The following is a 12,366-nucleotide window of genomic DNA, read 5'->3' on the forward strand; positions in this document are numbered from 1 at the left end:
TAAATTTTACTTTAGAACTCCGCCTGCAGGTTACACACCAAGGATACAAGCCAGCAAGTGACAGGTTTGCAAAACACCAAAGAAAACCATTCTGTGGACATACCATGGTACATTTTTATACATTAAATGGCAAAGAGAAGTCTGGGAGTGAGGAAAGACTTATTTATTTTCTATTTACTACTTCTGCTGAATAAAAGAAATATAGGAAGGATAGCATGGTATTAAGAACTACTAAAGTAGGTCCAAAGATAAATTTCTAGCAAGTGTAACTTTATTCTCACTGGTTGTAGGAAGGATATATATACACACACACACAAATATATTTAATTACAGGAAAAACACAGTAATTCTCCAATCTTAAAGTTGGAGAAAAATTTATGGAGAAAAGGAGATCTGTAATTTGCTACAGAAAAATTCAGAGAATACTTTGACACCTTACCTCCATAGTCATATGCATTTGGGTAATAGCCTGGATAATAATCAGTCCATCCAGTTTTTGCATAATAATCTTCAGGATACCCCTGCCTGGAAGTACACAGGCATAAGAAGTTATTGTCCCTCCTTCAATCTCTCCAAAAGTCAGCAAGAGATATGAAGAACTACATGCCACAATTGGTTAGGTAGTGGTTCATATTTAAACTAATGCATTTACAGGAAACCAAATAATCATAATTGTAAAATTAGATGTTTACAAAGCTATATATCACTAAGCTGTTCTGTGCCATAACGAACTGACACTACAATACCTCAGTGGCTTTTGTGAGCTGCTCTGGTCATGAGATCGGTTACTTATGGGCAATTAATCACAAAAACTACTGCTATAATTAGAATGAACTGTCTCAACAGAGAGATCTGCAACCTAAATAATGAAATAATTGCTCCCTCAACTTCAGAAGTGTTTTCTTATACATCTTACAGAGATGAAAAGAGGACTACGGTCTGGAGACAAAGTCACAAAAACAAGTCAGGACGTGCACTAGTGCTCTTGCAGGTAATTCCAACCAGAAGGCCTCCAAACTGAAGTCTCTGGGGCTGCCATTGCAGCATCTGCCACCAGCATAACACACAAGTCAGAAGAGAAACAAAACCAAAACGCACTACACTATTGTTTGGCTGCCTGGCCATCAAAGAACTCAATACTATCATTTTCTTGTTCTACTTGTAGCTCTGTTATATGCCATTCTGGGGACACTACCCAAAATTGATGAAACAAAGCTAGAAGAACATTAGATAAGAACATAAAATTGTAGTGTGCATACACGTATGCACGTACACTTATATACATACTTATCTACACATTCACATGTTGATGTCTGTATATAAAACCATACGTGTGGATATAAACACTCGTGTGCATGCATTCACAAACACTCCTGTGTATACCTACACACACATGCACAGAAGGGAAAGCATTTTATCAATGGTGTGGAGTGATGGGAACTCCACGCTCCTCCCCAGAGCACTATTCATAGAGGTGATAGTGCAAACCCTGAAGTGGCCAAGCCAGTCAGGTGACACTCGGCACTGGAAAAACGTGTGGGAGCCTTGCTAACACAGCACTTAGCTCTGCAGGAGGAGTTTTGATCTTATCGGATCAAGTTTATCCACCTAACCAACCTTCTCAGTCCCCCTCAGAAAGATGGTATTCCCTTCCCCTCCCCAAACAGAAGTTAAGAATCCTCATCATCAATTATTTACAGAAATCAATGCATCACTGATACACTGTGAGAAAGTTTCAGGAGCACTACCTTTGGGTGCCTTGCCACTCAGTTTGTGCTGCCCTGCAGTACCGTACTACAGCCTGCATCCAACTGCAGTCACATCACACATCAACACTGACAGAACAACCCACAACAGGCTTTGATCTGCCCAAAGCCCTCGTAGGAATGTTAAGCTCTTCCAAACACTATGCAAAAAAGAGCATGCATCAGAAGGAGTGCTTTCTTAGAGCTACTAGTGGTTATCTCCTTAGCAGATCTCACAAAGCACTCAGAGTCACTTAAGACAACGACAGAAGTTATCACAAACGGATATGCTTATCGTTTTGTACTCCTCAGTGCCAAAGCTTCCTATAATCTTACAAAGGTAGTAAGCAGAATTTTGTTTTTAAGTTGAAGACTACTCCATGAGTGAAACACCTGTCCTGGTTTGACCTGTCAGACAAATTAACCTGACACAACCCCAGCAGTTTTCACTGGATTCAGCTGCTCTTTTCCAAAAAAATGAAATGCTGCACATCAATGAGCCACACGGGCTGCTGTGCTTGCAAAGCAAATCCCCACACCAATGTGCAAAAGTGCCATTTATTAACAGAACTAGGGGGCTGCTGTGTAAGTGCTACCAAGAAAATAAACAAGCATTGATTAACAAACCCATGGCCTACACGGTACTTCCACAGCACACATGCAAAAGAGCATCAAGTCTGTTGCAGTGACTTTCTGCCAGGCAGAGAAGCTAACAGCCACCTACAGAGCTGAATGAAAGGCAGAACGAGCTGTAGCAGCAGAACAGACTGCTGGAACCGTGTCGGTGTCCTTTTCAGGCACGGCATTTGATACCGTACGTTCCTATGGCAGCACACAAAGAGTTTTTGAACTTCCTCACTGCAGCTGATGCTGTAAAACTTGAACAGGTGTAATTGCACTCACTGCTCTTGGATATACCACATCTTCACTCAGTTTAGGAGCTGCATACCTAGAAGAAGGCCTGTCAGAGCAGTGGCTGGCTCTGGAACTGGGACGTTCGGGCTCAGGGTAACGATAGCTCCCGGGCTCCATATAAGCAGCGCTGCTGCTATCGTAGTGTCTGTACCGTGGGTCGTACTGTCCGTAGCTGTCCTCCTAGAAAAGAGGTTGACACATAAGGTAAGAGGCTGCCCAAGTTCAAGAACAAATGTTTAAAACAAACAAATCGCCACAGATACCACAACTGTGATACCTGAAAAGATGAAAATCAACAGTCTATAGGACAGTTTTTGGTATACCTTGTGGCAAGGACTATTAATATTACTTATAGAAACTACTTCTAGACTACTTCAACCACTACGATGGCCATTCTGCTAAACTGCCCATCAGTCAGGCAGCAGGTGAAAACAGAAATGCCAACTTTTCCCAAACAAATAAATCAGCTGACATCTGTGCCAACTGGAATTAGTATTAACTATTTAAAGATTTTTAGATCTCTATTATGTAAATTTTATTACTGCAATTTAGATTTTCCCTGTAGTTAAATCCTTAATATGAACGCCATACTGAATGTTGATCATAACACAACTATTAAAAGTTGTAATTCAAAAATGAAAACTATTGATACATGCTGAGTGTGGAAGGAAGGGGAAAATAAAAACATATCCTACCATGTAATAAAGATGAGATGCTGCTCTGGGATCCGCAGGAGGGTACGGTGGGGGATATGGAGGCTGGTAAGCATCATAAGGATGTCTGTAGTAGTAGTAGGGGTTCTGTGGTGGACCAAAGGCATCCTGAGGAGTCTGAGGCAGGGGCGGACGCTGCGGGTCTTGCTGTGCACTTGGCACGACCGGCTGGCCGGTGCTGCTAGGAGGAGCTGTGGAAGTCTGTGCACCCGACGGCTGCCCAGGCACGGGCTGCTTCTCAGGGCTCGCCTGGTCGTACCTCGCCAGCTGCGAGGAACCGGCCTCTTGGTTCCCCAGCTCCTGGTTCTCGCACTGCTGCGCTGCCTGCGTGGCGCCAGTCCCTGCAGCAGCCGGGTAGTTGGAAGGAGCCGAGGAGTGCCCGGAAGATGCCGGTTGCTGCACGGGTGCTGCCTGCATTTGGGGCAACGCTCCCTGCCCAGCTCTGTCTGGCACAGCCTGATGCTGTACATCTTTTGTTACCTGTTGATAGAAATGTTGTTTGTCATGCACCTCAGGACCCACCTGGCCAGCAGCGACTGACTGCGGAGGATACGTGGGACCAGAAAGCGACTGACTGTGCACTTGCACAGCGTTACTCGCACTGCTTTTCTCCAATGTCCGTGGCACTGTAAAGTCAAGCACTCCAGCAGCTTCTTCTTTGTTATTTGAGCGATTTGCAGAACTATTAGCCTGTACTACGGAATTAACAGGTGGCAGCAGCACACTTCCACTGGGAAGATTAATCCCAGGAGAGACGGATGAATTAGCTCCCGGTTTGCTAGCAAATTCAGGAACAAAACCTTCAAAATTAACATTCTTTTGCCCTTCAGGAGCTAAATTAAGCGGTGTTTTCATGAGCAAGTTTGCAGGCTGATTAGAGGCAGTATCAGAGGAATTAACAGGGCTTTGCAATAAATTATGTTTTAACAGATTAGTATTTGGAGGTGCATTAACTAACAGAGATCCAACTTGCATCACAGGCAGCGGTGCATTTTCCCCCGGGATGATCCCACCAGTATGTGAAGTCTGGGGGCCCATCGAAGGCTTGTCCCCAACCCCGGCATCCTTCATTGGCTGATTTTCATTGCTGCTTAGCTGATTAGATAGAGAAATAGAAAAATTAATTGGCTGAGCCAAGTTATAGCTTTGATTAGGCTGAGCAATCAGGATAGGCTGATTTTGCAAAGACTCCGTAGGTGGAGAAGACAACAAACTTGCATAACCAGAACTTGCCTGAGACTGAAGTGCCTCCTCTTCTCCCATTTTGGGAGGATTCTCAAGATTTTCAGAAGATATATTTCCATCTTGGGAAGGCTGCACAGCAATATTCCCTGGTTTGTTTGGCTGCTGATTAGGCAGGCCTTCTTCTGGTGGCTGAATGACTTCCACAGTTTGTTTGGCAGGTACATACACCGCAGGAGCAGCAGGAGCTAGAAGAACATTTCCCCCAAAATTAGGTAATTCATTATGAGCCCACAGAGTTGTTGCTGGGCTGTCACACTTCTTAATTGCTCCCTGAGCTCTCGTTGAAGACCTTCGCTCAGACAACGACTGCATGTTTTCTGTAACAGCTCCAGAGTGCAACATGTTTCCAGCTTCACCAGTAACTGCGAGAGGCAGCGGGTATACCTGAGGCATAAAAATAGTTTCCAGATTATCTGGTGGCTGTTCGAGATTGCCTGGTGACGCAGCTGGCACGGCTGTGTTCTTCTTGGTATTCTTTTGGTTTGAGTGGTTCTCTCTTAACTCGACCACCATCTTTGCCTGGTCAATTTCGGCAGGTTTTATGCCAACTCCGTGGGACCTCACAGGTTCAAAAGAACTGTTTGCGCTCGTCTGAAACACTCCTGTAGGCTTGGGAGGGCTTGGAGTTGGAGGCTGGGAGAGGTTACTATGGTAGCTCTTGCTCAGGTTTACCTCGCCTGAATCACCTCCCAGAGGAGAAGAGTCGATCTGTTTGAAGAAGCGAGCAGAGGATTCTTCATCAGGCTTCCCACTTTCTTGCTGAATAAACGTACCGACTTGCTCGGGAGGTCTCGCTGAGCTCGAAGCACTCCTATGGCTAATGTTGCTATAGTTTGAAGATACGCTATCGGGCCGGACGGGATGAGGTAAGGAATCAGGTGCCTCCAAATTTGGTCCTCCTTCAGCATGGCTCACAACAGCGTTCTTTGGAAGCATCTGCCCCAGCAGGGCTCCGTATCTGTACAGATCAGGGTGAGCAGAAGGGGATGAAGCGTTCACGTTGTGCGGCTCGCTTGGCAGCACTTCCTGATTCTGAATGCACTCCAGGTTCTCCACGTTTTCGTACTGTGACCCACCGTTACCGGCTGCATCACCTGCGCACGCTTTGTCATCACCGATAAACATCGCGTGCTTGGCAGCCTGTGCCTCCTGCTGGCTGATCGTTTTAGGGAAATACTGCACATCCATTCCTTTTTGTACCACCTCGTTGGCTGAACCTGCACCGACCTGCGCCAGAACATTCGTTGCAGCCCACTGAGGCTGCATGGGCTGGTGATACAGGGGCGATGAATTTGGCTGAGAAGCAAACTCGGTTTTCTCAACCATGTAATTTTTTTCAGATGAAAGTATTTCTTCATTCTCTGCCTCATCCCCTTTGAAAAACATGGAGATGGTTCCCGAATCTCGGTCTGTGGGAACGGGTCTATTTGATGTTTCAGCCACACCTGGAGATTGTTTTTTGGGGTTGTTTTCCTGAGCTGTGGGAATGACAAAATTGGAGTCTTGCAAGGGTGGCTGTGGGTAAAACTGGTCCTGGTAAGTTTGATTTAACCAAGCATTAGTCATTTCTGCGTTCTGCCTAAACACATTGCCAGGCTGGATGCTGTTCATGTGATGACCATGGTTTGCAGAGACATTTTTCCCATTCTTTTCACAACCAACAGATAAAGGCGCTTGCACGGGATTTTGTGGAACACCTTGATGTACAGGACCATGCTGCAAATTCGTCTGCGGGGGAGGATGAGGAGGGCTGACCGGAGACTGAGAAATGTTGTGAACGTCAGGCTGAGAAGACGGCTCAGGATGGGGCACAAAATTTCGAACTGGAGACTGCAGGTTACCTTGGCCAGGTCTCCACTGAGACACGGGCTGCTGAGGAGGTGGAGGGAAGACTGCTGCTGCAGCGGGTCCCGAAGGAACATCGCTCGGATCTCTGCTAGCATCTTGCCTGCCTCCAGGTCTGTTTGACATAGACACCATTCCAGGATGCACACCAAAAGAATTTTCAAGTGCTGTTCCTGTATTATAATGCAAAGGTACCGCAGAGCCGTGGAGTCCCAGCTCTGCGTTGGGATGCATTTCTGTAGCGCTATTTATAACGTATCCCGGGGACGGCGAAGGAACTGGAACGTTAGAAAAGGTACTGGTGTTTATTCCTGGTTGGGGAACAGGAGCTGACAAAGACGTGTGCAGTCCATGAGGATTGTCCCCTGCGTGTGAGGGTGAAGGGTGCAGAACAGCTGGCTGGGGAAACGCCGCCGGGGAAGAACTTGGCATAACCAACGCATTGCCCTTGGATGGATTATCTAAAGGGGAACCCTGGGGAGTTTGTCTGCCAAAGGCAAAAGGGTCTGTCACGGGCTGCACCGGGGCAGCTGCTGCATTTGCTCGTTTACTGAGCGAGGTGTTTCTCCAGTAAACGTTCCGGGCAAGGCCTGCAGGAGGTGGAGCTGCTGCTCCCGCTGGAACAGTCTGTGGAGGCTGCTGCATGATGGCCTTCCAGCAGGGTCAGATGCCAGATGAAAAGCTAGCACTGGATGCCGTCAACAGATTCCTTCTTCCACCCTGTTAAGGCAAAAAGATGATGAGTCAGTTTGTTTTCTTGCAACACATGTAGCAAGCACTTCAGCAACTGTTATTTTAGAAACAAAATTACCCAAAAAACTTGGAATAAAAGATGTTCTCCAGAACCTAGGAGAAATTCATGCTTAACATTGTATTTCTGAACGCAAGCACGGTGTTAATGAAGCTTAACGCTGAGTGGTAACAGTGCACATCCTTTAACAAATAGCTCCAAGAGGGACTGAAACACAGCTTGGGCCTGTACAAAATTTAAAGCCTCAGAGTCTCCTAATAGCACCAGTGGGATTCTCCTGTTACATTTCCCCAAATCTGTTTGAAGCAGAAGTACACATCACAGAGGCAAACACAGCAACAGCTGGTCTCCAACAGCATCTGCAATCGCTTTGGCAAGCTCAGTTTGGTTAAGAAACATTGAGAAAATGTTGTTAGAGACAATACTTCTGCAGCTCTGTCGCTTAATCTGAACGGACCATTTTAAAGGTAAAGTGAGAAGCACTCCAAGTACTCATCGGATGTTATTGCCCTAAACAGAATGCACTTGGGTAAGAAAAATATCGTTCAGGGCAGTAGTGTTATTTATTATTCTGAGACTGCTCTGCCACCAAGAACTCCAAGCAGCACCAGTCAGGAATTTGGTGCACATGAAGTTCAGTGACTAGAAACGTGCATTTTTCATCATCCCTTACCAATCTGGGGAGGAGGGCAGCTGACAAAATGAGTTCTTCACTACTTGTCCAGCTCAGCAAGGCTTTAGTAACACGCGGTTTCTAATTGTATGTAACGAACTTGGTCTGCATCACACAGGCTGCCCATCACAGCTATTTCACGCCAGATGCAATTCTGTTTACAGGAGACAGACAAAAGCTGTGCGATTCTCGTCTTTATTTTCTTATTTTAAAAATTCAGCATGCTGTCACTAACAGTAATAAATCACTTTTCCTAGTCAAGCCAAAATTTTCATAGCTACAGAGAAGTTAAAATGCAAGAAACTTCTGGTTTTGAGTTTAAGAAAAAGACTGAATAAACACTGCATAACTGTGTGCATTCCATGAAGATTTACAAAGAAAAAACTCCTGTAAAAGCATTCTGGCCAGCACACACAGCTCAGTCTATGTAGATTTTTTTCCAAATCAGTACAGCTTAACCTCTTCTGCTCATCACTGAGAGCCCAGCAGCCTGATTTGTTATCGAGGCTCCTCTTTCAGGGCACCAGAAACATCAGGCAGCAGGGACTGGGTCTCTCAATTTCTCCTCCGTGTTCATATATTTCATAGCCTTGATTGACTCTGTCAATTCTTAAGCTTAGACTTCGTAAACTCGTTAAACCTTTTCTTTTATTAAAATGGGAAATGGGACCAGAAGCAGATTTCAACAGAAAAGCACTGAACAGAAAGCTTTTTTTCATGCATTACTTACATTTGTATTTATTTTTTTTAAACCACAGCTGCCTGTTGAATTCGTCTCAAGGAATACTTACGGAGGAATTTTAGTGCTGTGCAATCATTTCTCCTTTACTGACACCAAGGCGAAGTTTTTCCAGCTGTGCACGATTACTGCCAACCACGATGACACCAAGAAACCCTGCACAGTCACCTCCCTCAGTTTCCACACGCTTAGGAAACCCCAGGGACATCTCTAAAGCTGTGCTAGACACCCCCATTTATTGTTTGTCATGTTCTGTGTGTTAGCTTAACTGAAAAACTCCTCTCCCCTCCCTCTAAATAAACTAGCACCTTTATACAACACATTGCAAACTGGGAAGAAAAAAAGGTAATAAAATCACCTGCAGAGATGGTTCCCTCCTGAAAAGCACTAACCTCGCTGAACAGAAGGTCAATATTTACCAAACAGTTCGGTTATTAATACAAGAATTATGTGAGGCCGTTGAGCACAAAGGCCAGCTGTTTTGTAACTTAAATGCCCACTTCCACATTTGATGTTGGCCCCACTCTCGTAATAGCCTGGGCTAGTAATTAGCTAATTAGAGTCAGCGTAAAGTTCTGTGTTTAAGTGCTGCCTTGCAACTCCTATAACGAGACCTCTAACATCACATTACGGAGGTTCAATACGAGGGCATCAGACTCCTTACAGAAGTTAATATTAACAGGTTGCACACTGTACTAGAAGTATGCAGGATTTGAAGAATTAAGTCCAAATAAAATGAACGTGCCCGTGTCAGGTAGTTTAAACAGGAGATATCAGCTCCTAGACACTGACCCTCCCTGTCTCCAGTATTAACAGAAAGGCTAATTTGTGTAAGTGAGTAATAATTACATAACTGAAGAACAATCCAACTCTTTGCCTTATCTGGTTTGGAAATTCTTAACTTTCTAAAGGTTTATTAATGGGTAATACAGAGCAGCCTGCCAGACACCAGTCACTACAAACAATGACTGCAGACGATACTTCCAACCACGTCAAGAAAATTTTAGCCAAAAAGGAAAAAAAAACAAGGAGAGCTGGCCTCGGGACAGGGCTAGCAATAAGCCCCACCTGACAGGCTCTGTGGTCACGATGGGCTTTAACTCCTCTGTGAGAACCTACCTACATGAAGGAATAATTGGGGGAAATTTGTTTAATACCATCTCCATGTATTTATGCCAAATAAGTTACTCTTAAACAAGAAGACGTATGCAGGTTACAGAGTGCTAATGTTAATTCTTACGTTTGTCTATACATGTTTGTATGTGTACACGTGATTGTATACAAATGATTGCACACACAAGTGCCTATGCCAAACAACAAATACACTCAGATATTCCTAACAAAAAGAAAGGAATAAACAGAACAAAGCACTGCAGTGCCACAGGCACTGATAGCTGGGATATGCAGCTTGTACAAAACCAGCATTTGGGCCATGGGTTTATTTTTCCCACCGCAGGCAGCCGCACACAGCAGGCAGGTGGAGGGGCTGGGGGTGTTTTGTACCTTCAGCAGTGCTGCCTGCTCCCTGCCAGCTTTCCGATAAGCGGGCCCTACAGGTGATAACGCTGTGCTGTGAGAAGAGCCCAAAAACACAGAAAACACGACTTGAAGCTGGCAGAAACCCACAAAGCCAGCACCTCCCCGAGCCCCTCGCTCCTACCCCAGCATTTTAGGGCCCGTGCCACCGAGTCAGCGCCAGCCGCTGCCCCCGGAGCGCTCAGCCCTGCGCAATTCGCCTGTAGGGAAACTAAAACCCGCCTCAGCCTGACGAGAAGCGCCTCGCCACGACCGGCACCCGGTAACGACCGCCTCGAGCGGGACCCCGGCGGGCACAGACCCCGCTCCCGGCCCCGTGCTCCCTTTAAACCTCCCCCGCAGCGGCCTCCCCCTGTACCTGCCGCCAGCCGCCAGCCGCCGCCGGAGCCCCCTCAGCGCCGGGCGCCTCCGCCCCCCCTCAGCGCGGCCGCGGCCCCCCCGGCCGCCATCTTGGCACATCCGGCCCCCCGCTTCCGCCGCCGGTGCTGACGTGTCCCGCCGCGCACGCGCGGTGACGCCGAACCGGTTGGCGCGGGGCGGGGCGGGGCGGGGAGGGGCGGGGCGCGCGCACGCGCCGGGTTCTGAGGGCGGGAGCGGCTCCGCTAAGCCCCGCCCCGCCGCGCCGTGGCTCGGCGCAAGCGCAACGCGGCTGCGGGGAGGGAGCTCGCGGGTTCGAATCCCGGCTGGGGCGGCTCGCAGCGCGGCCGGGGGGTGCGAAGGGTTTTCGCCGCCCTCAAGCCCCGCTCCGCCTGGTTTTGGCCACGGGGGTCTCCTCCCTTCTCCCTCATGAAGCCCGAGCTGAGCCCGGCCCCTGTGGGCTGGGCTTTGCTGTGATCCCCCCTCAGGAGGTGCGGTGCTGAAGGCGGCCGCCAGGGCGGGATAAAGGGCTGCGGTCGGGCCTCCTCTCGTGGCCTTTTTCCCTCTTGGCTTCCCTTTTTCCCTTCCTCCTGGCCCTCCTCCTTCCCTCCCTCCTTGCCCACACAGCTCCGGCTCTGCCCAGGGTTTCCTCATGCTGCCCCCCGCCCCGAGGCCTGCTGAAGCACCCGAAGGTGTTTTGGGGGAGAAAGAGGCAAATCAAGAAAACGCCTCCCTCCTTCACCTCCTCGAGGTCCCGGCCTCACGGATAACGTGGATTTAATCTGTGAAGCCTGCTTAATTATGCAGAGGGATGTTAATTGTGGGGGTGCTTTGAGGATGGTTGGACAAGTGTCTGAAGTCGGTGGTGTCACAGATGCCAAAGTCCAGCCCTGTGCACGTAGCCACCTCTGTGCTGCATTAAATAAAAGACTTAAAAAAGCACTTTGCAAAAGCATATTCAGTGTTCTTTTATTTCAGATAAGACGGGAGCATAATATCAAACGGCTATGTGCAAGCCTAGAGATTTTACTCGACTCTCCTTTGTATTGCAGTGCGGCTCTGAGGGCCCGTTTCATGGGAACACAAAGCGTTTTTGGGGTGGCATTGTTCACGTGTGAGACCGGTCTCTCATTTAGCAGAGTTTGTACACAAGCAGTGGTCGCTGTGCCCATATTGTCGCACTCCACGCCGAACAACAGGCCCTGGAGGGGAAAATACAAATGACCTAAACAAACATCTTAATCAAGGGTCATTATCAGTGCAGGAGCTGTTTCTGCACGCTTGATCATTAAAGCAGGGTAATATCCTCAAAGCTCAGTCCAGGCAGGGGAAGCAGCACTTTGATGCTGGTGTGGGAACCAGAGGCAGTGCTGTGATTTTTAAAGTGCCTTTCATCTCCCTCTTTTGTAGGAACATTCTTATAAACCAGCTTGTCAAATACAATTTCCCTACACAGGCATGAATTGCAGATAAAGCCCTGGTGTCCCCTTGATATCTTCCACAACAGGTGTCATCTGAAGAACTACAATTTTAATTAGCCTGATTGACTTTTTAAATATATACGTATTTTCTAAATACCATCATCAGCTTACACCTGTATCTATAGCTAGATATTTACATTATATATCTAATGTAACCCTATCTAACCCTCTTATAGACACACAATTCAGTACTAATGACGGACCTCACCTTTGCTGTTCTCCTGTTAAATATGTGACTGTAAAGAATTGTCACATGAAGGCATTTAATCCCTTTTTACCACAAAGAGGTAAAAACTAACTTATTTGCTGTACTTCAGCAAACGCAGCCAGCTCTGGACTTGAGTGACATGCTGCAAATATAAAGAT

General features: G+C 47.1%; 1 protein-coding gene across 5 annotated transcripts in view; it reads right to left on the bottom strand.

Annotated features, from left to right (window-relative positions):
- The window catches only part of SEC16A (SEC16 homolog A, endoplasmic reticulum export factor), a 29,138-nt gene extending 18,597 nt beyond the window's left edge, over positions 1-10,541 (bottom strand). For 4 of the 5 annotated variants that reach the window (XM_032200111.1, XM_032200109.1, XM_032200110.1 and 1 more), the window contains exons 1-4: positions 10,521-10,541; positions 3,356-7,183; positions 2,695-2,840; positions 440-525 (exon numbers count right to left, since the gene is read on the bottom strand). In XM_032200111.1, the coding sequence (XP_032056002.1) occupies positions 440-525; positions 2,695-2,840; positions 3,356-7,108 (3,985 nt within the window). In that variant the 5' untranslated portion in view covers positions 7,109-7,183; positions 10,521-10,541. Of the gene's footprint in view, positions 1-439; positions 526-2,694; positions 2,841-3,355; positions 7,184-8,928; positions 8,935-10,520 lie in introns of those variants that run through there. The other variant, XM_032200112.1, reaches the window with a different exon arrangement.
- Positions 10,542-12,366: the final 1,825 nt, after the last annotated feature.

This window comes from Aythya fuligula, chromosome 19, assembly GCF_009819795.1.
Source record: "Aythya fuligula isolate bAytFul2 chromosome 19, bAytFul2.pri, whole genome shotgun sequence".
In the NCBI taxonomy this organism is placed as follows: Eukaryota; Metazoa; Chordata; class Aves; order Anseriformes; family Anatidae; genus Aythya; species Aythya fuligula.